Here is a 27,315-nt window from a genome sequence, read left to right as displayed (position 1 = left end):
TAGGAAGCTGATTTACTGATTCAGATAATTATATCCTCCAAGGCAACACTATGCCCAATTTCATGCTAATGAAAAGTTTCTTTAGTTCTATAAACGGTCATGTTTCTTGCTTATTTCCACAACTCATTCAAATGATTGTTTCTATCACATAAAAATATAAGATGCACTGGGGCCCATCTTGGATTTTTTTCTTCTGATGAAAAACTAGCAGATTATTTCTAGGTGTAATTTAACTGAAAACACTACTTCAACTTCAAATTGATTTTAATGATATGTACAGAATTTAACAAATTACAATTAAAATGGAATCAGTTATGTTAATTACACATAACTATCATGCAACACTGCATGGTAAAAACAACAGCTTCATTCATATACAAAAAAGTATTATTTTGAGACTTGTGATAGTATATTGAAATTTTTGACATAAGCTTTTGGTAAAGAGTATTTCATAAAAATTTAAAGACCTGATTAATCAGTTAATACATTATTAGGAAAGATAGTAAACATTACTAGTAAAGTGAGACTACAAGCAATTAACTTGAAAATTATACCAGATACAGGGTTGGATGTAGTCTCGTGAAATAAATGTTTGGTTAAGAAAATAGTTTTGAAAAAGATCTCATATTGAAGCTATGTATTAACTTTGTGAAATCAGGTTATATAAATCAATAGTCAAGTTTATTCAGTTAAAGAAAATATGCCTATCCTTTCTTATACTCATAAATAAGTACTTATACAGTCTTTATATACAAGTGAAGAAAAATTCAATGTAAAAATATACTGCCAATCCACTTCTTATGGTTGAAATAGCTCTTTATCTACACATTAAACTGCATTGATGAAAATGTCCAATTCATATCACATTCAACCAGCATAAATATTTAAGCTGTATTGTTGTAAACAAAAGAGAAAAACAAATTCTTTTATTTCATCACTGGGTAACAATCTACTTCTCAACTTAGAATGCTATAGAAAGGCTCAACATTTAATCAAATCCAAACCCACTGAACTTGGAGTAAACAAAGTGAATGTTTTAAAAGTGCACAATTTCCAACTCATCCACTTGTAATATTTATCCAATTCCAGTTCATCAGCGAGAAAATAAAATGTACTTAGCTATAAAAATACTAAGGAATGTTATTGAAAAGGAAAGGCTATTTGGTAGAAGTAACTACAAAAATAATTAGTTTAAATCTTCATAAAGCTTTAATGCAAGAACATCAGTACACTTTCTTTCCATAAACCTTAAAGCATGATCAATACCAAGATTTTAAATTTCCACCTTTCCAGTACTTGAAAAGAAGTTGCAATGAAGTGTCTCTTCAAAAAGCAAGAAGAATGATCATGCAGGTGTTACTCTGCTGACATTTGGGGACATGGATATCTCTGCTGGGTTGTCATCTCTGGCTCCACTGGCAGCAAGTACAGGCAAGGAGTTACTCTGAAATGCAGATGTCGGACAACTAGTCATGCCAACATTTTCATCTTCACCATTGTCTGAATCTGGTGTTGTAACTTCACTGTCCTGCAGCCCCAGGATCTCACAAACTGCTTGTGGCAACTCCTGAATAAGAAAAATCAAATATAAAATCATCATTCACCATAGAGGAAAAGTAATCACAAATTAACACTTCTATTTAATACTACATCTAAGCATTTGCTTTAACAGTGTAATTGTTATGCACCCTCTCAAACCATCCTTCTCCACTCCAAATGAAACCCTTAACCACTCTTTTTAATAAGTGGTTCTCTGACCTTCTATTCTGAATTAGCCACTCTCCACCCCATCCCACCACTCCCACAAGCATATTGTTTTCTAATATTTTGCATTTATTTCATTCTCCTTATTGACACCATCTTTCTCCCTCAATACACAGAAGTTCCTTAAACATAAGAAGTATCTCACTGACAGGTTTTTTGGGTTTTTTAAAAAAATTATTTTGGCTGCGTTGGGTCTTCATTGCCGCACACGGGCTTTCTCTAATTGTGTCGAGCAGGGGCTATTCTTCGTTGCAGTGCATGGGTTTCTCATTGCGGTGGCTTCTCTTGTTGCGGAGCACGGGCTCTAGGTGCACAGGCTTCAGTAGTTGTGGCTTGCAGGCTCTAGAGCACAGGCTCACAGTTGTGGCGCATGGGCTTAGTTGCTCCGCGGCATGTGGGATCTTCCGGGACCAGGGCTCGAACCCATGTCCCCTGCATTGGCAGGCGGATTCTTAACCACTGTGCCACCAGGGAAGCCCTCACTGGCAGGTTTTGAACAGAACAGCTATCAAATAACTGTGTGTAAAACTGAACCAAAATAAATATTTGGAACCATGATCAAATGACACGAAGACCAAATAAGAATTCTCATAAAAAATATGAAAACCAAAATACATCAAAAGTCTAATACTTTGGTTTAAATTCAGAACATAACACATCAACTTTGCCTTGTTTTTAGAGATTATTAAGAGTTTGACTGATACAAATGTAATGACATAGACCAAATACTCTTCATTTAATTATTTCTGATTAGCATCTGTCTTTACTTAAAGATACTACATATTTAATATGAGGTCCTATTCTGTGTTCTTTGATTAGGTAATTTATCAATGCTTCTGCAGCCTCTTTATTGTTTTCATTACTTTTGTCATTTTGCCTTATTATTATATGTTTCCTATCTAGCATAATTAACCAATTGTTTTCAATTAAGTGCTGTAAATTTATAATGGTAAACAAATGCTAGCCAATGCTTTGTGTCTGCCTTCAACTTGCTGCCAATTTTACTTCTGAAAGGAAAAATTCTTTCTTGACCTCAATCCACCAAAAACATATGAACAAAAAAAATCTTACAATTACTTAAAACACTGTATACCTTGCATTTTACCATCTGTAGAGAAATTGCTTCTGCCTTGCATAGTACATCTTCCACATCAATTTTCATGGACAATTCATTGATATGCTAAAATAAATCAATAAAATAAAATAACTGAAACTGAAACACTATTATATTCTACTATACAACTTATTACCAGTTATATTACACTGTAGATGAAATCCTTAAAATAAAAACACCCTCATACTACAAGTGAACAGGAAATTTAATGTATCTTTCATTAGATCATTTTAAGTTTTAAAGCTAAAGAATAGCTAATAAGCTTACGGAACATTAAATCCAGCAGTTGTCCCAAGTCTACTATCTCAAGTTATAAGCAAAAGAATTATTTTTTTAGAAAATTGAACTACATAAAAGAGCACTTGCTGAATTTCCTTTTCCTCCTAATTAGCTAGGAAAAATAACTGGCAATACGTACTTGCTGAACTGTCATTCTCAGAGAGTCAGTCCTAGTACTGACTGTCATTGATAAAATTTAAATTACTTGAGGGATTCAATAATGTTCCAAGGAAATGTATGTATATCAATACCACCAAAAAGAGGAAAGAGTCAAAATATTAAAATTTAAGTTAAAGTAACAACTACCTTAAGTATTTCATTAAAGCCATAATGCTTTTCCATTATTTGCTGCTTTTCTGATTCCAGAATAGCACAACAGAGAAGAAGATGGAAATTTTTACATGGTAGTTCAGTCCACATTACCTATAAAAAATAGAACACCTATTTAGTAAACTCTATCAATTCTAAAATATTTTCCTCACAGATACAATGCCGAACTCTGAATGACTTCTGTGCAAAGCACGAGTTGCCTTGATGGGGTAGTCCACTCTTTTTCTAGTTAAGAAATGAGGTGTGAGGAAGGAAAGTCTTACTTTTACCTACAAAGTAACTATTATATTAATAGTTAATATAATATTAACTATTATATGAATATGATGAGTTCCAAATGTGGCTCTTTAGGTAACTACAGTAACATTGAACCTAACCAGTATGATAAATGGTATTAACTAAGGAGCCACAGTCATGAGGTTAAAGTGTAAGGGCCAGAGGTATTTTCAGTATTTTTCTGAACCTTCAGTTTTTCACTTTTAAATCATCTTCAGTCTCGGTGGGGCGGGAGCGGGGGAGGGGTACAGGGGAGCTAAATCATGGGAATAAAGATTCAGTTGTACACTGCATGGAATTAAAAACACCCAGAGGTAGCTCTACATTCTAAACATCATATTATATAACTCAGAATATCTCTGACAAAAACTGAATTGACCACCCAAAATTTATACCCAAATGTATAAAACATTTGATCAATAGCTGCACTTCTTCCTAAGTATAGCCAATGCCCTAAAACTTAAGTTCTTAATTTCCCCCGGTTAATGTACCTAATAATATCTTTTTTAGAAAGATCAAAAGAGCCATGTAAACACTATTATTAAAGCATACCTGAAATGTTTTTACTTCTTTTACCAGAAGTAAATTAAGCAGAATAATTTTCAGACTAAATCCAATTCTTAAAAGTTTAATTACAATGCAATTAACCTCAAAAGTTTCATTAAAAGTTCCAATTTATTTGGTAAACACAGACTAAGGAGTTATTACAGCTATGTTGATAATTTTTTAAAAAGAAGTTGAGATAACAATTTAATAAAATTGATTAACTTTAAAATATGATTCTGGGTCAAGAACATGTGCGTTTTCCTTCTAATTTCAAACAAAGAAAGTGATCCTCCATAAAGTGGTGATCCTTCAATCAGTGCATCACCTTCTCTAATGGCAGCACAGTCACCAGAAGTACAGGAATCAATTTCCAGGTGTAAAAGCCTCAGGGTGCCCACTGTATACAAGTCTATTTATTATCCAAACAGATTATTTCCCCCATTCTTTCCTTGGGAATATTTCTGTCATCTTTACTTTTATAAAGATAAGGCATCAAGCAGTCATTATACCAATATTCTATTTCAAAAGCACATCCATCTGTTAACTTAACAATTAATAGATGTATAAGAAGAAAATAATAATTTTCTGTTTTTCATCAAGAGTTGCCCTGGGTGCAAGAGGGAATAAAAGGATATAAACCAAAAACATGATCATGAATATCCTCTAGAGAGGGGAAGAGGGAAATGGGGCTTGGGGTGGTGATTAAAGATATGAGCTATATCTTTAAATACTTTTTGTCTTGGAAAGAAAGAGAAAAAACCAGAAGTGAATACGGCAAAATATTTACATATGTTAAATGTGGATAGTGGGATATTTGTTATATTATTCTTAGTATTCTGCTGTAACTTAAAGTTCTTTAAAAAAGCAAAACACAAGTCAGTTCCCTCCCAATATTTCAGACTACAAATAAAGTACTATCTCAATTGACTGGCCTGCCAAAACTTCCTTAACTCTATTCAAATCTACACCCAAATGTGGCAGGGCCTCACATAAAGTCAAGCCTTCCAAGGAAAGAACACAGGCACAAGTGGTCCAGAGAACTGGTTCTGGGAAACTCACTGGCACCCAATCGCACAAGGATTTGATTTACAGAAAAAAGCTCCAAAGACCACACATTCATTTCAAGATGGTTAATTTTTTTTTTTTTTTTAAGGAGAGACCACAAACCATTAGAATTTTCAGAACGTAACTGCTTTAGAAATTTCAGTCAAGATATTATAATCCATTTACACTCTACAGATACAAAATGTTTCCATAAAAAATATTAATTTTTACAATAATTTAAGAACTTACCTCCCATAATCGAAGAATATCTAGAAAACTAAATTCCCTTTTAAATCTGATTAAAAGCCATCTGAAGCAAAAATAAAGGTATCCAGAGTCCTGGGATTCTACACAGAAAAAAATATATATATGGCTTACTCATGCTAATTATCTCAGAATACAGTGACCTATTTCAAACCCAAGTTTTTCTATTCATCTTAGGCTATTAAAAGTCCTATAAATTTAATTGCCTTCTACTAATTCAAGGAAACAATTTAAATTTGCAGGCTAACTTCTTTAAAAGAAAACCACCAAATAACAACAAATACAGTTGACCCTCCATATCTGCAGGTTCTGCATCCGTGGATTCAACCAATCATGAATGGAAAATTTTTGGAAAAAAAAAATTTCCAGAAAGTTCCAAAAAGCAAAACTTGAATTTGCCTTGCCTAGCAACTATTTACATAGTCTTTACATTGTATTTACAACTATTCACACAGCAGTTATATTGTGTTAGGTACAATAAATAATCTAGAGATGATCTAAAGTCTACAGGAGGATGTGCATAGGTTATATGCAAATACTGCACCATTTTATGTAAGGGACTTGAGTATCCTCAGGTTTTGGTATAGGGGTGGCGGGTGGGTCCTGGAACCAATCCCCCACAAATAATGAGGGACAACTATAATTCACTTTATAAATAAACTGTTTTAAGGCAAAATTATACAAGGACTGTTTGGTCCCACACTTTTATTCCTCAGAGGAACCCAGGCAACATTGGTAGAGTATATACATCTTTAAAAGAGCTCTTTACATTTTTTCTCTGTTCGTATTACCTTACAATTTGCTGGGTATAGTTTTGTTTCATTAAACTTACCTAAGTAACTGCAAAATCCACTGTCCAACAATCGAAGTAAGGTACTTAGCTGAATTAGCTGGGTCTTCATGCCTTGCATTTGTTCTTCAAAATTTTGATGCTTTAAAAAAATAAATGTTATCACATAAGTTATATTTAATAAATATTTTACAGTACATAATCACCGATAACTATGCCATGAATATAATGACAAATGCTGGATTTATACCACACTGGTTATATTTTTAAATCACAACTAATTAAAATGCTAAAGCAACATCAAAAAGGAGGAAAGAGAAACTTGGTCTCAAACTAAGAATTATTTTTTCCCTCTATTCATTTTTTTTTTTAGATAAAGAATAATGCAGAGACAGCAGGGGTAGACTGACTGATATATCAATACTTATTTCTTACGTCAAATAAGAGACTTGGTGAATGGAACACACATTGGAAAATAGACTTTTATCAAATCACTTCACTGTTAAATATTTCTTCAATTTAACATATGAAATAAAATTAATTTTAGCTTTAACATATCATGTTAAAGAATTAGCTAATTATTTCTTAGATTTGATGACATTAGGGAATCTATGAAGTCAAAACCATTTCATAACAACACTAACACAATCTATGCATTTTGCACTTTAAATTCCCCCATAAGTGTAAAGGCTATATGATGTGTGATATTGCAACAGACTGCATACAGGAGCGGATATGCAAGTCAGCTGTGTTCTATTAAACTAAACTACTAAACTAAACATTAAAGAAAATGAAAAATAATCCCTCTTCTCAGTAAACTGTTTTGGAAAAGTTATTTTTCATTAAAAAAAAATGTATGTATACCAAGATGTAGCATTTTTAGATGAATGAATAAATAAATATTTATAAATTTCCTAGCATTAATTTTTCATATGACAAACATCAATAGATATAACCCACATAAACAAAAGCTCTTGGAAACCTCAATAATATTTAAGAGTGTGAAGGGGTCCTGAGATCATAAAGTTTGAGAACTACTGTGGTTACACATGTTTTAAATAATCTTTGAAGTTTAACAGATTCCCTACCAACACTTCAGTCAAGATTTGGGGATGGGGAGTGCACCAAAATAAAGGCTTCTTAGATGATTCTGATCCCTTTAACCCTAGTGTTCTAACCCCTTTACGGTGAACTACTGCCCTAACCTTTGTGAAAGCCTAAGAACAACATCCCCTCCTTCACACTTCTTTTTTCGTTCCTGAGACAATAATAGTGCTTTATTAGAAGTATCCATCTGATTAGAAACCATTCATTCCTGGTAAAAAAGAATTTTGAAAATTAAGGGCTACTGATTCTCAATAAAATGGCTTCTCTTCAGTGATTTAAATAGTTTAATTAGTGAACGAAATAGTTTAACAGACTAACGCAAGCCTTTGGGATATAGTTTCTTCACATTTCCCACATGGAACTATAAGGGAAAGGCAGAATTAACTCTTTGATTAACAGCATAATTTTTGTTGTGACATGACCAAAAGCTAAAATTGGTTTGGAAGTATCAACATGGCATAGCCACTGCTACCCACTCTGCTATAAAAAGCAGCACTCCCAAAATGACAGAAGCCGACTTCAGAAAAGTAGCTACTCCTGGAGAAAGGGCAATGAGGTCAACAGTGGATATACACAGGGCATCAAGTGTAACTGTAAATAAATATGTGTGTGCATACGTATACATAGGAATGCACATATGCATGCATGTATAAATATATGTATATGTACATGTATACAGGTATGTGTGTGTGTATATATATGGATGGGGGTGAGAAGGAAGGGTGGGACAAAACTATATGGCAAAATGAATGGTGGCTATAAGAAAGTTCGTCAGATCGTTCTGCAAATATTTCTATATTTCGAAAACAAAGTCTATGCCTAGACCTACATTAGATGTGAGTAAATATCAACAAAAGTAAATCTACAGACACTGAATTCAGCCTCACTAAAGTAGTTAAAACTTATGTTAAATAAATCCATAAAACAAAAAGGAGTCAAACAGCAGCACAGATTCAAGGACACCAAAACAATAGCAATGCCGTGAAAAATAATTGTGCGGATTATTTTGATTGTAACTTATTGCCCTTTCATTCAAATATTATGAAGCAAAAGATGTTAGTAGACAATATATTAAGAGATCTTTTTAGAATAAAGACTAGAAAAATCCCCAGACCATTCTCAATGGAAAAGGCAAACAGAGAACATTTACTGTGAAAGAGACAGAACAAAGAACTTGAACCTTCATACACAAAAATGACAAATAGACTGTGAAGTGGTACACTGCAGATGTTCAGAAAGTAGTCTTTACATTTGACACCTAAATACATGCACACATATGCATGTATGTATGTATTTGGCACCACAAGCCAATATATTTGAACATGCCAATATTAGCTCAGTTTTATGAAAACTATTACTGTGAAACACTAAATAACGTGTGTTTGTGCTAATTCTTGGAATACCTACTGTAAGTAGAGGTCTAAACTAAGCACTGGGGAAATATTCATGTGTTTATTCTACAAAAATCTGTTGAACAAAAACCTCATGTCAGGCATTAGGAAAATTCTGGAAGCATATCAGAGAACTAGTTAAACAAAGACATGACCCCTTTATCAAGGTGCATACTAGCTCTAGTGCAAAGAGGATAAACAACAAAAACACAAGGAAAGCAGACAACAGTTTCTACACAATTAGTTATCAGTTGTACAGACCTTTATAACAAATGCCTCAGGTTTCTAGAGCACCTGGGAGTAATTGGAACTAAGAAGGCAGGTAAAATCAATCAATCAAAAAGGTAAGGAATACAAACTATGATATTACCATATTACTGCAATTAATAATCTTTCCAAATAATCCAAAAACATTAATTCATGGTATCTTATCAAGTATGGAAAAGAACTAGGAGAAGTGAGGATGAGTTGGAACCATGGATAAGAGACTTGAGGAAACAGATAAAATTGGGACAAATTAGAAGGGGAAACAAAAAACAGGCAAGCAAGAGAGGAAGAATAGAAGTAATCAAAAAATAGAACTAATCAAAAAATTTCACATCTGTATCCCAGACTCTCCACTACAGGGAAACATTTTATATGACTACATATTCAAATCTTTATTCCCTTGCAAGCAAGCCATTTCAATATCCAACCATCAAGGCCCAGCATCAAGTATATTTATTTTACTTTGAAACAGTACAGTGACCTATGTAGTCAGGTCTTTGGATTTCATATGCTTTTATATGCTCTTAGCCCCTTTGCTTTTTTTTCCCCCTTTCTAATAGATTACTTGAGAAGACTGTTCTATTTTCCTGTTAATACTGTACTATTGTCCTAGAACTCTGTCTTCAAGATGTACCAATGATAATAGATAAAATGTTCCTTATAATAATATGTATATATAGACACAGTTCAACTCTAATAATCGCATGCTTAAGAAAAAACTAAGAAGCTGTCAACGTTACAAATAGTTCAAACACATCTGGAGAAAAATCAGCCACTATGATGACAAAATACAAAATGTTCACAAAAGGTAAGGATATTACTTGGCATGACTAAGCTTTATCTCTGAAACAGATGATATGAAAGTTCAACTACTTCACAAGAACTGAAATCATCTATTTCATCAATATTCTATAATGACTCATGGTTCTTCTGCAGATCATAAGCATTTACCAATATTAAATCCTGATTATTCCTGTTCTATAGGCACTTATTATCTACTTTTTGTATTAAAAACAATACCAGCATTTCCAAGCCTCTTGAAAAGGCTATTTAAAAAAGAAACAAACAACATTGAGCAGTTTTTTTTAAGTTCTACCATAATTGGCTAAATATAAACATCAATCTTATAAGATTATTATGCAACTAAAATTTTCAGAATTAGTTTGGAATGGAACCTTACCATTTGGTCCATGTAGGAGGCAAAGCACCAAAAGGCATCTACTTCATTTTCCATCACATATAAAAGAGGGGAAAGTAAGTCACTCATTCCTTGCACATATCCTAAGAAGAACAGAAAAAACTAATCATATCTCTAAAAACCTAAGCTTTATGTATCCATCTGTGCATACCACCACCATTTCACTTAAAACTGCATCGTTTTTCTTGGTTTCAGAAACTGGTCGATACTGATGTTTGTAAACAATGAGGAGGAAATCTAGCAATCAGGTGAGAAAGGTGAGTTGTTTTGTACTGAGACGTCAACAGATACATAACTGCTAGTATGTGTCTTAGTGTAGATATCATTATCAAGGGAGGGTAATATTATTAAAAAATAATGTGCAAAAGCATTATGATAAAGAAGAGGGTTGAAGGGAAACCCAGAGGAATATCAAATTTAATAAATATTAAAAAAAAAAAGTCAAAGGGAAGAAAGCTGCAAGGCCAGAGTAGTCAACCACCACCAAACTACGATGAATAAGCCCAGTAAAATAAGAACTAAAAAGGGTCCAACTGCTTTATCAACCAGACACTGGTAATCTACCCAAAAGGAATCACAACAAAATTACCTCTTTTAAGTGGTTGTATTTATGTTCTCTTTTTTTTTTTCCTTTTGCTGTTACTCTAGACCCAACCAATGCTAGCAAATGGGCTTATTTAATCCAATCAATATTTTGTACCTAAAGCTACCATCTTAACCACCTTTCTCTTGTGCTCTTATAATTTCTCATCATGACACTAATTTGCAGCGTTAGATTAAAAGATAAATTGGAAAGTTAAAGAATCAGGCCCCTCACTTAAAAAACAAACAAAAAATCTTAGTTTTGCTTTTCACCTGACCATGTCAAATGTCTTATTTTTTAGTTCCATCTTATAAAATTCTCAATTTTCTTAATTGTTTTACAATTAGATTTCAGACTTAAGATACAGATTCTTGAATCCACAAAGGGACAAGAGCTCTTAACTAAGCCTTTTCACATACATATCATTCAACTTTGGTAACTTTTGTACATTCATTAAAGTTACATAGAGATTTTTTTCCCCAGTGATAGCTTGGGAAGTCTGTGGAAAACATACAGTCTTTCATTCGCAGGACCAACACTTACATTCTTATCGTTCACCAATATCTGTGTGCAATGAAGCCATTTAAAACAGTATACATTTTTAAAAGGGAGGGGATACTTCTGCTTGCAGTTATACATAATTTTACATCACTCTTCCTATTCTGGAAGACAACTTTAAAAATGACCCCAGGAAGCATGTAAGCCAGTCTCTTGAGAAAACTCAGATTAAAAGTGTAACAGAAAGAGACAGTTCACTTCAGGATCTCCTTACACATAAAAGTTTAGCTCTATCTGCTCTTAGCCTCTACCCTGTTGAAATGGAGCAGGACCCTACGGTCCTTGCACCCCACATCCTCAACCTGCCTTTTGTCTGTGGAAAAACTTTAGCCAAAGAATAAGTTTAATCAGAGAAGTGAGAAAATGCTGAAACAAAGGAAAACAGTCAAAGGAGACCAAATAATAATAGTTCAGTCATTAAGCAGTCAAGGATCTTTAGTTCCTTCTTAAGGGCTGTAGATAATATTCTGAGCCATATCCTGTGAGCTGTCTTAAAGAAACTGAAACCCCCAGCAGGTGGAAGAAGTTAACTACATGATGACCAGGCTGCAGCCATGAGCTGCCACAATTCTGAGAACTGGCCTCAAAGAAATGGAAACAAACCGACCCTAGAACTGAAGATTAACTGTACCTAAAACAATCAAGATGATGCTGATCAGACCACTGATGACCAATTTCAAGATGACTGTCAAAGCTGACTGTGCTGTTTCTGCATGTAGCCCCCTCCCTCCGTCTATAACAGCTCTTGCCCACTGACTGTCATTGGTGGGAGTCAGTCTCTGGACAGACGTCTGCCCTTACCACCCCCCGACCCCCACACTGACAGTATCCAAAACAAAACAAACTTTCCTTTCCACCAACCTGGCCTCTTTATTGGCTTTTGAGCAACAAGCAGCCAGACCCCACTTTCAGTTACAATACCATCTACTGCTACGCCTAATCCCTCCCAACCTCACTATGTCTACACTACACCCTGCGGAAAAGTATGTCTCTACGCACGTTAGCACACACACAAAAAAACTTAGGTTCCCGTGGCAGGTATCCAATTATTACAGTACCAAACAATGGAGTTACCAAGACATTTAGAGAAAAGTGCTAGAAAAAATGGCATACGACATGATATCTAAATGTAAGCATTTATACAAATTTATTACAGATGCTTTTTTTAAAATAATACATACGACATGATTAATTCTGTGTGTCAACTTGAGTGGGCCACAGGATGCCCAGATGTCTGGTTAATCATTATTTCTGGGAGTATCTGTGACTGTGTTTCTAGAAGAGATTAGCATTTGAATTGGTGAACTGATTAGAGCAGATGGCCCTCAGCAATGTGAGGAGGCATCACCCAATCCACTGAGGACCTGAATAGAATAACAAGATGGAGGAAGATTGAATTTGCTCTCTGCTTGGCTGGTTGAGCTGAGACAGCGCTTTGCCCTCAGTGCTCCTGGATCTCATGCCTTCAGACTCAGGACTAGCATCTACACCACTGGCTCTCCTGCTCTCAGGTCTTTAAACTACACCACCAGCTTTCTTGAGTCTCCACCTTATAGATGGCAGACTGTGGGACTTTTCAGTCTCCATGATCACATGAGCCAGTATCTTATAAGAAACCTTTTTTTTTCTTTATTCTTTCCCTGACTAATACAACACTTTTAAGAAAGAATAAGTAGGTTAGAAGGAAGACTAGACTGTTATCATCAGAACTTTCCTACATGGCAATGACACAGTGAAAGCAATGACAAATATAAAAGCTAAACCAATTAAAGCATGAAGGAAATTTATGTGAATTCAACAAAGTGGAAAAGAGTACCACTTTCCTGGGTCTGACCACATACAGTCTGTAACAGAAATATTTCAAAGCATGCTGTTCGAAAGGTTTACAAAGCACCTTTCCTCTGGGGCGGGGGGGGGGGAAGTGCTTTATTATAAAGTTATAATGAATAAAAATTTCTAAGAAGCTCATTTAATCCTTTAAGTCTTCAGCTTTCATATGGGATCACTACCATAAAGTTTTAGTTAAAGCAAGCAGTCAAATTAATCTTCATATTCTTGTTGCTTTTAATCTATTTTATTTTATACATGATGTTCTTTGGGGTATGTCATGAGTTGTGGGTGTGGAATTAATGTACAAATTCCTTTTAATTAAAGAAAGATTAAAGCTGTTTAAATTAGCATTCAGTGATGCTCAAATTCTGCACTAGTGCTGACTGATGTACATCTTAATCAGCACTACTACAATTTCTGAAGTAGTTCCCCAAAATTATTTTCATAGCAAAGTTGTTTCAGTGTGGAGGTGTGAGAAATGAACTCCTTACCATCCTAGCGTACACATTCTTAAAGAGAAAAAAAAATTTCATGTATATACAGGTGAACATTCCAGGTTAACTGAAGCTTATTCGGTTATTAGAGGATCAATTTTATTTTTTTAAATCTTAAGAGGTGGAAATCATTTTTTTTTTTAACTAGACACTCTCCTGCCTTCTTACATACAGTATTTTGAGTATAATTTAACCTTTTACTGCTTATTCAGGATCAAATTATGAACATACACTGTAAAAAAAAAAAAAAGATACCTCCCATAGAAACAACTTAGATATAGTGTCTGCACTAACTAAAAATTACTCTTCCTTGAGTTCTTCTGTCTGCTTTTGTTAATTTTTATCTTCTTCCTCACTATTAATGAAACTATATTCAACACAAATACACCTACATCTCATCTATGGGCTAAAAAGCCAAACAACTCAATAGGAAAGAATCAACTATAAGAGTAAATTTACAGCCCGGATTACTTTGCTATGAGTAAAAAGCAAGAAATTTGGTCCAGTGCTTTATGAAAACTACCCTGGCTTCTCCCAAGGCCAGAGTTCTTAATAAAATCCCTGGGTATGTTTCAAATAACTTAAAGTATTTGACTGGAAAGAATGTGGGGTTAATATAGACAAACGGGAACAGCAATTTATCCAAATAGCTGGTCTGGGACTCAGTTCCTGAAAAAACTGAGCATTCAGGAACTCCTTCTGAGAATATGCATTAATTCCTATCTCAAAATTACCAACTTAGAGTACAGGGCAATGCCTCTTGTTCCCTAGGACGACAGCCCTATTCCCCACAGTGGTTAACAGAAACTAAAATGGCAATGGGTCAGGGTGCTGAATGTGTAGAGGTAAGAATGCCAGGCTGCAATAAAGACCTGGGTCTCTACCCCCAGTCCAATATTTACTACTTGTACAACCCTGAGTCACAGTCTAAATCAATATAACTTTACTTATAAAGTGGGGATTATTTCCCCACTTCTTCAAAAGGCTTCTAATAGAATCAAAATTGAAATCAAAATTACGTAATAACAGCACTCTGTAACCTGAGAAGCACTCTACTAATATTTTCAACAATCCAATTTGAGGCTCACTATAGGTGTGACAGACAGGACTGGCTACATTTCACATTTTAAAGAGAAATCTGTGATATTCAACTACTGTCACCAGAGGCTGATGCCTCAAGATCCACAACAGAGTTTACATCTTCCCCTAACTTACATGTAAGAATCCAAAAGGAATTCTTTTGGATCAAGTTCTCTTGTCCCTTAAAATATTGGTTCCTTAGGCTTTCCATCCCTTAGCATCGCTTCCCCATGCAATCCCCCCAACTCCCACCACCAACCCCAGTCTTTCCAACCCATTCTTGGTAGAAAACAGACTAACCAAGAAAAGAGAGTAAAGCTCCACACGCCCTACATAATTATATGCACCATTTGTCTATAATATCAAATCAGCATTTTTCTTCACAAGGGATAAGCCTATCAAAAAAAGGTTCCCAAACTTTCTCAATTCACAGTACCCTTAGTGCCTCAGGAATTGTTTTCCAAGGCACCCCTAGGCTCAAAAATATTACTAACAATTTCCATTTATTAAACAGATCCAAACAACTTAATTAATATTTATATCCTATTTAACTTAGCACCTGTTGGGCACTACACTACTCAAAACCTTGGAATCCAATTGGATGCCACCATCCTCATCTATTTTCACACAGTACTTGCTTATCATGGCAAGGCCAAAAACTCTGCTTTGTAAAGATATAACTTCATCAGAAGGAGTCTGGTGATCTAATGATGAAACCCTGAACTACTCCAGTTAGTAGTTAGAGCAGTGTCCTACAGATGTCACTATATTTCCCTCAAATATTTAAAATATCCCACATTGTCCCCATGAGTTTGCATGAGCAACCCAGTGCTCCTTGGTGCACAATTTGGGAACCAAAGCCTTTTAAGTTTCCAGTCCCCTGTGGAACACCCCTATAAAAACTAGGCCACAGAACTATTTACATGTTCCTAACAGGTTAATAAATTTAAATTCTAAAATAAACATACATAATATCTTTAAATTAGGATGTTAGAGGAGAACTTACCTAAATCAAAATCATACATACAGTAGGTCATCAAAATGTCATGAAGCAAAATCAACCCTGGATTATCTTGGCCTTCATAAAACTTGTTTGTTCGATCTGTTCTGTTAACATCTTTTTCTGAGGAAGAAAATCATCACATATTTGAAAACCTTTAGAATAACAGATTTTTATAAAGCTCACATCTTACAAGTACAGAGTTATTCTTCTTGTTATTAATCTTACTCTCTTGCCAAGCTTTTAAAATGAAAAAATTCATCAAATTCCATTTCAGATATGCAATAAAGTAACATTTTGGAATTTTTTTCCGAAGTCAGTCAACCTCCTCTTGGGTATATTTTTAAATATTTTTCAATTTTTATCTAAACATAGAAATCTTTTAATTGAATAGCAGGAAATACATTCAATTAATTAAAACCAACACCAAGTAATAGTTCACATTAGTTAGCAATAAAAATGCCAGTCATGGGCTTCCCTGGTTACCCTGTGGTTAAGAATCTACCTGCCAGTGCAGGAGACATGGGTTTGAGCCCTGGTCCAGGAAGATCCCACATGCCACGGAGCAACTAAGCCCGTGCGCCACAACTATTGAGCCTGCACCCTAGAGCCCGTGAGCCACAACTACTGAAGCCTGAGCGCCTAGAGCCTGTGCTCTCTGCAACAAGAGAAGCCACCACAATGAGAAGCCCGTGCACTGAAACAAAGAGTAGCCCCCGCTCACTGCAACTAGAGAAAGCCCGTACAGCAACGAAGACCCAAAGCAGCTGAAAACAAATAAATAAAATAAATTTATTTATATAAAAAATGCCAGTCATGAATACATGTGATAGGCAGTATTACTTGAAAACAGTAATGAAAAAAGTTACTATGCAATCAAGTGTAATCAAACAGATTTGTTTCATTCATAATTGCTTCATTCATTATGAGAAGTACTGTCAACTTCTTTGTCATGTTCCATAACCATCTTTAGGACAAATTACGTCTTCATTCTCATATATACATTATTCAGTTTACATATAAAATAAATAAATAAATAGTTTACATATAAAATAAGCAATCTATTTTAATTTTGAAAAAAAAAGAAAATCCACATTTTTCTGGAAATGATTTTAAGACATTAAAAACAGTTTTAGAAACATCACCAGGAGTGTATCTCAAGTTGTACTGACAATTCAATTAATAAACACTGATACCTGCTAGATGCATCTTGTGAAACAACTAAAAAGGCATTCCCCAAACTTCAATCCCTCAGTAAATTACGAAAAAATAATTTAAAGAAATTTAAAGTGATTAATTTACTCTATAATCAATTTTGTTTAAAAGTTATAACTGTCCTCTCCCCCCATTAAATTTAATAATCTGAAAACATTCTCAATAATTGTTGTGAAGAGATGAGGAGGTATTTTTCAACAAAGCAATCTAAACTCATGATATGAGTTTAGATTCTATAAGGGCATTTTAAAAATCAGCAGAACAATATTCTAGCTTTTTGTTGAGCTATCTTAAAATAGCTTAATAAATATAAATATAGCATATATCTATAGAACTGTGAATACATTTTTCAAACAAGGAAAAGCAATACCAAAAAATCATGCTACAAATGTCAAATTTTATTTAAAAACACCAAAATGTTTCATTCTCATATCATAGTTGATAGAGGTACATGATAAGTTATTTTTTATTAACTCAAGCACAATTTACATAGTCATAATGCCAATATAGAATATCTGCCTTAATAGGTGTTTTAAACACAGTAAAAAGTTATTTGTGCCCTCATGAACTATCTGTCTCTCTTTCCTCTTGTATAGTTATTTAGTACTGACATGCCAGGCAGAAAACAAAAAGGTATCAACAATGATATCAAGGGACTTCCCTGGTGGTGCAGTGGTTAAGAATCCACCTGCCAATGCAGGGGACATGGGTTCGATCCCTGGTCCAGGAAGATCCCACATGCCATGGAGCAACTAAGCCTATTCGCCACAACTACTGAGCCTGCGCTCTAGAACCAGGGAGCCACAACTACTGAAGCCCGTGCGCCTAGAGCCCATACGGTAGTTCTATTTTCAGTTTTTTGAGGGACCTCCATACTCTTTTCCATAGTGGCTGCACCAATTTACAGTCCCACCAACAGTGTACAAGGGTTCCCTTTTCTCCACATCCTCACCAACATTTGTTAGTTGTGGTCTTTTTGATGATAGCCTTTCTGTCAGGTATGAGGTAGTATCACACTGTGGCTTTGATTTGCATTTCTCTAATGGTTAGCAATGCTGAGCATCTTTTCACGTGCCTGTTGCCCATCTGTATGTCTTCTTTGGAAAAATGTCTACTCAGGTCTTCTGCCCATTTTTTAATTGGTTGCCTGGTTTTTTTGAGCTGTTTATATATTTTGGATATTAACCAATTACCAATCCCATCATTTACAAATATTTTCTCCCATTCAGTAGGTTGTCTTTTCATTTTGTCAATGGTTTCCTTTGCTGTGCAAAAGCTTTCAAGTTTAATTAGGTCCCACTTGTTTATTTTTGCTTTAGTTTCCTTTGCCTTAGGAGACAGATTCAAAAAAATATTGCTACAATTTATGTCAAAGAGTACTGTGCTTATGTTCTCTTCTAGGAATTTTTATGATTTCACACCTTACATTTAGGTATTTAATCCATTTTGAGTTTATTTTTGTATATGCTATGAGGAAATGTTCTAATCTCATTGTTTTATACGTAGCTCTCCAGTTTTCCCAGCACCATTTATTGAAGAGACTGTCTTTTCTCCATTGTATATTCTTGCCTCCTTTGTTGTAGATTAACTGATCGTAAGTGCATGGGTTTGTTTCTGGGCTCTCTATACTGTTCCACTGATCTATGTGTCTGTTTCTGTGCCAGTACCATGCTGTTTCAATAACTGTAGCTTTGTAGTATAGTCTGAAGTCAGAGAGCATAATACCTCCAGCTTTATTCTTTTTTCTCAAGATTGCTTTGGCATTTTGGGGTCTTCTGTAGTTTCACATTAATTTTAGGATTATCTGTTCTAGTTTTGTGGGAAAATGTCATACATTTTCAACCTCTTCTCGCTCTCTCCTCCTTCTGGGACCGCCATAATGCAAATGTTGGTATACTTCATGTTGTCCCAGTGGTCCCTTAAATTGTTCTCATTTTTTAAATTTGTTTTTCTTTTTGCTGTTCTGATTGGATGATTTCCATTATCCTATCTTCCAGACCACTTACATGTTCTTCTATATCAGCCAGTCTGCTATTAATTCCTTCTAGGGTGTTTTTCATTTCAGTCACTGTATTCTTCAGTTCTGATTCTTTTTTTATATTTTCTAGCTCTGTGTTAAAATTCTCACTATGTTCATCTATTACTTTCCTTACTTCAGGTAGCATTCTTATTACTAATACTTTGAATTCTTTATCTGGTAAATTGTTTATTTCTATTTCATGACTGTTTTCAGGGGTTTTCTCTTACTCTTTCGACTGAGACAAATTCCTGTGTTTTCTCATTTTGCTTAACTTTCACCTAGTTTCATAGAGAAATCATTTAAAGGTGTCATCATGTGGGAGAACCCCTATACAGTTAGCGTGTGCCCAGTGGCTTTGGAGGGAGAGCTGGATTTGACTTGAACACGGATCACATCTTTCCTGAGAGCATGCTGGTAGCTATCACCTTGGTAGGAGGTGTGGTTGGAGATGAAGGGCCTAGGGCCAGAGCCAGGTGTGACCTGGGACTTCCCCTCTGCTTGGTGGCTGTCACCTCCCTTTTAGGGCCAGGGCCAAGTCCAAGCTCGCTTCCTCCCCTCGGAGTGTGCACCCCCATGTATCTCCTCCACTGGGGACAGTGCTGGAACAGGAAGGGCTGGTGTGGGCATTCCGAGTGTGTAGGGGCATGGGCTACGGTGGTCCAGCAAGGGTCAGACATTCACACTGCTTCTGATGTTCTGCCTGTGTAAGTGCCAGTAATGGCTGCCCCCACCCTGCTCATATGCTGCTTCAGGTCTGAGCTGCTTCTGTGTCTCACAGCCGATCTTCCAAGCGGGGCTGGGGTGTTTGCTTAGCTCAAGCCAGGGTGTGCACTGGGGCGGTCACAGAAAACCAACCAGTCACTTGTACAGTCTTCAATCCACCCCCTCCACCCTGCCTCAGGAGCAAGAAAGCATGTGCACATTCCTCAAGAGCAGAGTCCAGGCTTCCCACAGCCCTCCTGTTAGTCTCACAGCCCTCCAACCAGCCAAGAGGGCTTGTCTTCCCTCTGCTGGACCCCAGGACTGGGCTGTCCAATATGTGGCTCAGACCACTCATTCCCCAAGGAGGCTCTCCATCCATGTAATCTCCCTTTTCCTCTGAGTCTCCTCCCAGGGCCACAGGTCCCAACTTCATCACTTCTCTTTCCTTCCCACTCAATATCGTGTGTTATCTTTCTTACTGCACAGGAGTCTTTCTGCCAGTCTCCAGTTAGTTTTCAGTGAGAACTGTTCCACATGTAGATGATTTTTGATGTGTTTGCGGGGGAAGGTGAGCTCTGCATCCTCTACTCCACCATCTTGATCTCCTCCTCTCTGAGAGAAAGTTTTATAACCTTTATTATCTGGCCCAAGTTCACAACAATGTCAGCTTTCTTGGAGGGCTAGAGAGCCAGATAGAGGCTTTGCAGCTAGAAAGAGTGCCCAAATCACATTCTGAAGGCTGCCCTAGGAGGTTCTAGGTATTTCTGTGGTAAGAATCTTTGCCACAAGCCTCTGATTTTTCATTTGGGCCCTAACTCTGTAGTATATATGTGCATTTCTTAAATCTTATCAACACTTCCATGCAACCCTCTCATGCATTTTCAAAATTAAGAAAAAATTACCAATAAGACTTCTATAATCTCTTAACCTCGAATTTCTCTTCTCTTGTTCCTCGCTGACAGATTTCCACTGTAGTTTCATTCTGAAGTATTCATCACTGTAGAAAACAATTTTATACCAAAAAAGGTTATTTGAACACCTAAAAAACAAATTTAATGTATCAAAGCATTTATGGTGCTAGTGAGATGTAAATTTATAAATATGATAGTGAAATGTTTAAAGTTACAATCAAAGGAAAAATAAAATAACTTTATACATGTCATAAACTTTATTTAAACTACTAGAATAATTTAGATATGATTTTAAGGAAACATTTACTTCAGTCCTTAATATCAGAACTAAAATTATTCCAGTCATTAAATACTTTAGCCACTAAAGTTTCCAAATAATTACAAACCTATGAGATTTTTTTTTTTTTTTTAATGTGACATGAGAGTACCATTTTCCAACCAGTTTACTACAGAAACTTGTTGATGTGAAAATGTCTTAGAAGGACTGGCAAACATATTGAAAAGAGAAAGGACTGTCTGAATTTGAATATACACATAATAATTGAAAGTGAGCTTTAAATAAAAGGTTAGACTGACAAACTGGGAATAAGTATACCTGGGAAGTTGGTCTGTGTTTCTTTTCAAGTCTGATAATTACTTAAAAATAGAAACGCAATTCCAAAAAAAAAGGCCAGTTTATGTTATAAGAGCACCAGGAAAATAATTTAAAGGTAATTAACCTAAATAGCAAATACAATTATGAGCCATTTTTATAATTTCATAATAAATTGTAAAAATGAATCAAGATAAATGAGATATATTTTAAAATCTATATCTTAGTATGCTTAAAATGTTTATACAAGGGGACTAGAATTTTTTTTACCATCATTCTATATATTCACTAATGTAACTGCAATGAAGTCCCTTTAATAAGTGTTTCTGGTTTGAAATTATCTATAGTGCTCACAATATTTAAATTAAAAAGATGAAAATAAAAATATGTTCCCTTACCCTAGTCTATTCCATTTTATATGGATGAGTTACTTGGATTTCTTTAATGAGCACACAAAAGACCATTACTTACGTTTTTTGTTTTTGTAATTGAGTTCTTTCCTCTTTGGTACTGTCCCAAGGAAAATAACCCAGAAGAAATTTCCATGCTTGTTTTCTCAACACATGACTAAGTCCCTGAAGAAAACATGCATATTAAACACATTTGTAAAAAATGAATGCAATACTTTAAGTTCACAAAACTTGCACATAAACAGAAAAACTACTATTTAAGAGATAGTTTTATATAGGCATACGTCATTTTATTGCACTTTGCTCTACTACACTTCTCAGGTATTGCATGTTTTATTAAATTGAAGGTTTGTGACAACCCTGTGCCAAACAAGTCTACCAGTGACATTTTTATAACAGCGTTTGCTCACTTCATGTCTCCATGTCACAGTTTGGTAATTCTCGCAATATTTCAAACTTTTTCTTTACTATTGTATTTGATATGGTGATCTGTGATCAGTGATCTTTGATGTTACTGTTATTATTTTTTTTGTTTTGTATTTTTTTAATTAAAATACATATGCTGTTTTCTTAGACATGACGCTATTGCACACTTAATCGACTTAATACAGTATAGTGCAAACATAATTTTCATATGCACTGGGAAATCAAAAAATGTGAGTGACTCGCTTATTTGCAATATTCACTTTACTGCAGTAGTCTGTAACCGAACCCACAATACCTCCGAGGTATGCCTGTACATAAAAATAACTCAATTCAGTAAAAACTACCTTGTTTTTGACTTCCAGATTCTGAAGATGTAAGCAGCTGCCAGAAAGCGTAAACAATGAAGAGTAGACTGTATAGCAGACAGTGGAACTGATTAGTCTTTCTAAACCCAATCCTTACTAGACAAGGGAACTACCACTGAGGAACACAAATGCCTCCTTCACGTAACCCACAGAACTTCAAGTAAGAAAGAATACCTTTCCATAGGCTTAATGGTATATCCCTCCAACCCAACCCTCAGGGACATCACAAACACCTCACTCTGTCCTACACGGATTTTAAGGCAACACTCATCAAAAAGGAGTTCATCTCTCCCACCTCCCAAAAGAAAATGAAAACTTGAACACCAACAGTTTAAAAATACTAAAGTAATTACCCCTCTAAATATCATCTGCTTCATATTATCTACATTTAAAATTCTTCCTTCAGAATCAATATTCTTAGTCCATTCTTCCAATGATACTGGCTCTCTCCTTTGAACAACAGGTCGTTCGCCCAAATCAATCTAAAACAAAAAGATAAGCAATAAAGAGTACACCTTTAACAAGTGAAGTGAAATCAAGGTATATAGAAACTAAAACTAAAATACTATTACTCAGACATAAGTTCTAACATTTCTAATATTTTCCCTTAGTTTCCAATGTTTAGTTTATAAACTGCAATAGCATTCCATACATTTTACCCTCCTACTAAATACACAAATAACTGGGTTATAAATTCAGAAACAAAAAAACATTTGTTGTTTTGGGTTTCAATTACATAAGTACAGAACATTCAACACGTAAATTCTAAAACAGACCCTTCACACTAAATGGTATGCTATATTATTAAAAAAGAGTATTATTCCATTAATCATATTTAAAATTAGCTTTTCTTCCAATCTAAAATTTGTAGCTCTCAGAATTGATTCATGATCCATTAGCTCTACTTGGCATTTTCTACAGGTTTTCATTCAATTAACAGATGTTGGTAATTTTAAAATGCCATTTGCAAGATAAGCCCTTTAATTAAGTACTACAATTGAGATATTTTATAATGTTCTAACTATGTGCAGCCTAGAATTGTAGCAAATTCAAGTCTTGTTGAGCATATATAAAGATTTACCATAATTCAAGGCCAAAATCCATCTTACTTAAAAAAGAAAAGATTCACATAAGAATAAAAGCCCACGAGTAGTGTCCTGACTAGCTGCCTGTGCAGAGTGTCTGAGAAAACAAAAATTACGAAGAACAGAACTAGGGGCAACATGCAAGGCTTACTATTTACTCACTGCTATACACTCAATGAAACAAAAACCTGTTCATTATTATCAAAAGGTAATCAAAGAAAGAGATCCAACACTGATGAACAGAGAAGTATAAGTAGTAGTTGATGAAGAAACCAGGAATTTGGTGGCAGGACAAGCATTAGTCGTTAGATATATGAGTGAGCAAAAGTTATAAAGGATTGTGAGAAGAGGCAGGTATGACCAAAATTGAGTTTCTATTTCTATAACATTCAGTACACTTTAAAAAGCATTTCTCCTGCTAAAATACAAGAGCTATATTAATATAAACTCCACTCACTCTTGTGATGACTTCAAATCCTGGTTCTTCTTGCTGATTTATCTTTAAACCTGGAATAGCATCACTAAGAAAATCTGCCATCTCTGAAGGTGGTCGTTGATGTGCAGAAGGATCGCTGCCTCTTAAACTATCAAAAATGTAGTTTGTGACTTTGGAAAATCCTACCATAGTGGCTGTATAAGGGTCCTTTTTAATCTTCTATGCAGTAGAAAGAAAAATATTGGCAAAATTAATTCAGATAAAGAATAAAAATACCTCATGACAGGCAAAAGGGCAAAGGTTTTTAAAGGGGGGAAATCAGAACTAAAACAGAGCATTCTAAGATTATTTTAAAATTTTATTTTTTTCTGGGAAGAAAAATTTAAATTTTCTAAGCCAATTTTTTCATTTGGTTAAAATAGTACATTAAATAGCAAGCTAATGCTACTGATTGAATTGCAGATAAACACATGATTTGCAGGCTTCATTCAATCTGCACACACCAGAAATATCTGCAGTGCTTACTTTCCACTGATGGACGGCCCACAACAGCTTTCTTCTCTCTAACAGTCCTGCCTTCACAGAAAAAAATATTTCTTGAAGTGGGTAGTACCACACTAGTCTAACACAAAATATTTGATAGCTAAGTTTAAACGCTCACAATATTTAAATATTAGCTGACATTTTAATCTAATTATGTAACTGGTGAATCATGCCAACAAGAGTAATTTGTTCTGGACAGTGCTGTCCTAGAAAAGTTTTTCTACTGCTAGAGTTACTTCTAAATCCCAAACTGCCTGCTTATTCATATTTAGCAAAAATAGTTACTTCTTAAAGGTCTATCTTTAAAATGATTATTTTCACAATAAGAAAAACAGTTCCCTCACTTTTTATTTTAATCAGTATTTAGCTCTTTTGTCCTCCCTCCTAAAAAGTTCCCTCTTTATCTTCAGAACCAAAAAGAGATACCATGTGGGACAAAGAAGCACTCAAACATTTGTTGAATGAATAAGTGAATGAGTAAACAAAAATGTCATTAGTTTACATAGCAACCTGAGTGAAAAATAAATTATCTTTATTTCTGCCTGTGTTAAGGGCACATTTTTAGCCAAATGCAAGAATATACTCAAATACTTTAAGAGGAATTAGACTAAACTGACCCCAAATGAACCAACTTAAACATCAAATAAAAATTCAAACCAGATTTTTGCATAAGCTTATCACTGATTAATTCGAAGTGTCTTACCCAGTGACTTTTCACCTAATCAGTGCAAGCTATGATAATAAAAATCTGATGTCCAACTTCAATTATGATAAAGGGGAAAATTGCTGTAAGAGTAATTAAGAACCAAGGAAGCTTCTGAGTCTTACAAACAATATGACACATATTATTCTTTCTATAAAATTACAGAGAATAGTTCCATAAGGTTTACACATGCAGACACTTGCCTCATTCTGTATAATCTCTGAGAAAGTGAGAGGTAGGATGCATATAAAATAATGCGGTCAGACAAACAGATTAATATAAGATAGACTAAGGAAACATACTTGTATTATACCATATGCTGGTTCATCAAGAAGATTTTCAAAAGACTGTGAAAGACTCTTATTCTGACAATTCACAAGAAGTGTTCTTTTGTCTTGCGGAGATCTGTGATAGAAAGAAGGGATTTGTAGAAAACAGTAGCACTCCGCATCAATGACTACCTAAATAATTACTAATGCACAGTTATTTTTCCGTAACAACAACAACAAAAAACCTTAAATGTCCAGTTCTAAAAGTGTTTCCCATTAATTCAATATTAGCAAGTACTTAGTAACTATCTTAAGTGAGTTCCAAAACTACATGAAACATTAAATATTAAATTAACAAATATAAAAGGGATAAAGTATATTTTTATTCTAGGTAAAGCCAAGAGGACTAAATTATAATGAACCCAAACTTTTGTTTAGAATTATAGTAGAAAATTCTTACAAATATATCTTCCATTATAAGAATATATCTTCTCTTATAAAGAAAGTTGAAACACATTTTAGGATTCATCAGTATATATAATATGTACACTACAGGAAAATGTCCTATTTTGAAATGGTTTCCAACTTCACTCCACAGCTTGGTCGTACTGCAATATAAGATGTTAAAAATACAAGATACAATGTCTTAATTATTTGTTAAAGATCATTAATTATGCCAACCATTATTATAAACACACATGGTTGTAATGTACAGTTCAGGTACAGTATATTTTTAGTTCTTGCTTATTGAGCTCCGGATATGTTTTTCTCCACACTTCCTAATAACTACAGAATAAACAAAATGCTTTCCAAATAGACATCTAATTTGAAGTAATCAAATGAATTATCCAGTCTTTTTTCTGTTCAAAAAGTTTTATAATTTAGTAAGTCAGCTGTAATAAATCCACAACTTTTGTGTTTAAAAACAAAAATTAAATGCATTATTTTGCTGCTATCTACTTCTAGTTTATTATAAATGTTTGAGATAAGAACTTTAATAACAGTTATCTCTTCTCAATTCTAACATAACAGGATGCAACAGCAATGCTGGGGGGATATGAAATCCAAAACAGGATCTTATTCTTACTTAGAAACAGCACTCGATCATCAAAGACAATAGTAGTTGAATAAGCCCCTTAGCTTCTTAAAAGAGCTAAGGTTGAGTCATTTGAAGTAGGAAGAAAATAACTTTTTAAACGTTCAATTTTCATTAATCACCATTTTTCTGAACATCTTCTGGGGGTCATGCTTATTAACATGAAGACCTATAGGTTCTCACAAGGCATTTTTTAATGATAGGTCAACTTGTAAACATAGCACCAGAAAAAGAAAAGTAACTAGTATAGAAACATATTTTTTTCCTAACACAGTGCTGCTGGTACTATGGTTATTATTTTTTGTTTCTAAAAATAGATTAAGTCAAATTTTTTCTTTAAACTACAAATAAAAAAATGATCATAAAAGTCAAAACACTGGCTATGCATGCTGAAGGGGGACACATACGCAACCTTCAGTTATCTGTGCCCAGCCAATTATTATGGCTTCAGATCTAAAACTATGGTCACAAAGCTGGAGATGGGAAGAAGAAATGACTGCTCAACCAACAAAGAACCACAGATACTTTTTTACAAAGGAAGGATTTCTTTTTTTTATACCTAATGCTCTGTGATGAGGGGCTGGGGGAAGTCACATTAGACTCGGTTGACACTGAAGAAATCAACAA

At 34.7% G+C, this 27,315-nt stretch overlaps 1 protein-coding gene across 4 annotated transcripts in view; it reads right to left on the bottom strand.

Moving 5' to 3' along the window:
• Positions 1-246: 246 nt before the first annotated feature.
• Positions 247-27,315, bottom strand: part of TBC1D15 (TBC1 domain family member 15) — a 64,139-nt gene continuing 37,070 nt past the window's right edge. The window contains exons 6-17 of one of the 4 annotated variants that reach the window (XM_027107048.1): positions 25,626-25,728; positions 24,099-24,296; positions 22,910-23,038; positions 21,827-21,930; positions 20,755-20,849; positions 15,922-16,038; positions 10,353-10,393; positions 6,450-6,549; positions 5,603-5,700; positions 3,464-3,580; positions 2,858-2,944; positions 247-1,567 (exon numbers count right to left, since the gene is read on the bottom strand). In XM_027107048.1, the coding sequence (XP_026962849.1) occupies positions 1,346-1,567; positions 2,858-2,944; positions 3,464-3,580; positions 5,603-5,700; positions 6,450-6,549; positions 10,353-10,393; positions 15,922-16,038; positions 20,755-20,849; positions 21,827-21,930; positions 22,910-23,038; positions 24,099-24,296; positions 25,626-25,728 (1,411 nt within the window). In that variant the 3' untranslated portion in view covers positions 247-1,345. Of the gene's footprint in view, positions 1,568-2,857; positions 2,945-3,463; positions 3,581-5,602; positions 5,701-6,449; positions 6,550-10,352; positions 10,454-15,921; positions 16,039-20,754; positions 20,850-21,826; positions 21,931-22,909; positions 23,039-24,098; positions 24,297-25,625; positions 25,729-27,315 lie in introns of all 4 variants that reach the window. The other 3 variants (XM_027107049.1, XM_027107046.1, XM_027107050.1) reach the window with 3 other exon arrangements.

Source organism: Aethalodelphis obliquidens, unplaced genomic scaffold (genome assembly GCF_003676395.1).
Source record: "Aethalodelphis obliquidens isolate GAN/ISIS:26980383/991018 unplaced genomic scaffold, ASM367639v1 scaffold8, whole genome shotgun sequence".
NCBI classification, from domain to species: domain Eukaryota; kingdom Metazoa; phylum Chordata; class Mammalia; order Artiodactyla; family Delphinidae; genus Aethalodelphis; species Aethalodelphis obliquidens.
The sequence above is the reverse complement of the archived record's forward strand: the minus strand, read 5'-3'. Positions and strand labels throughout refer to the sequence as shown.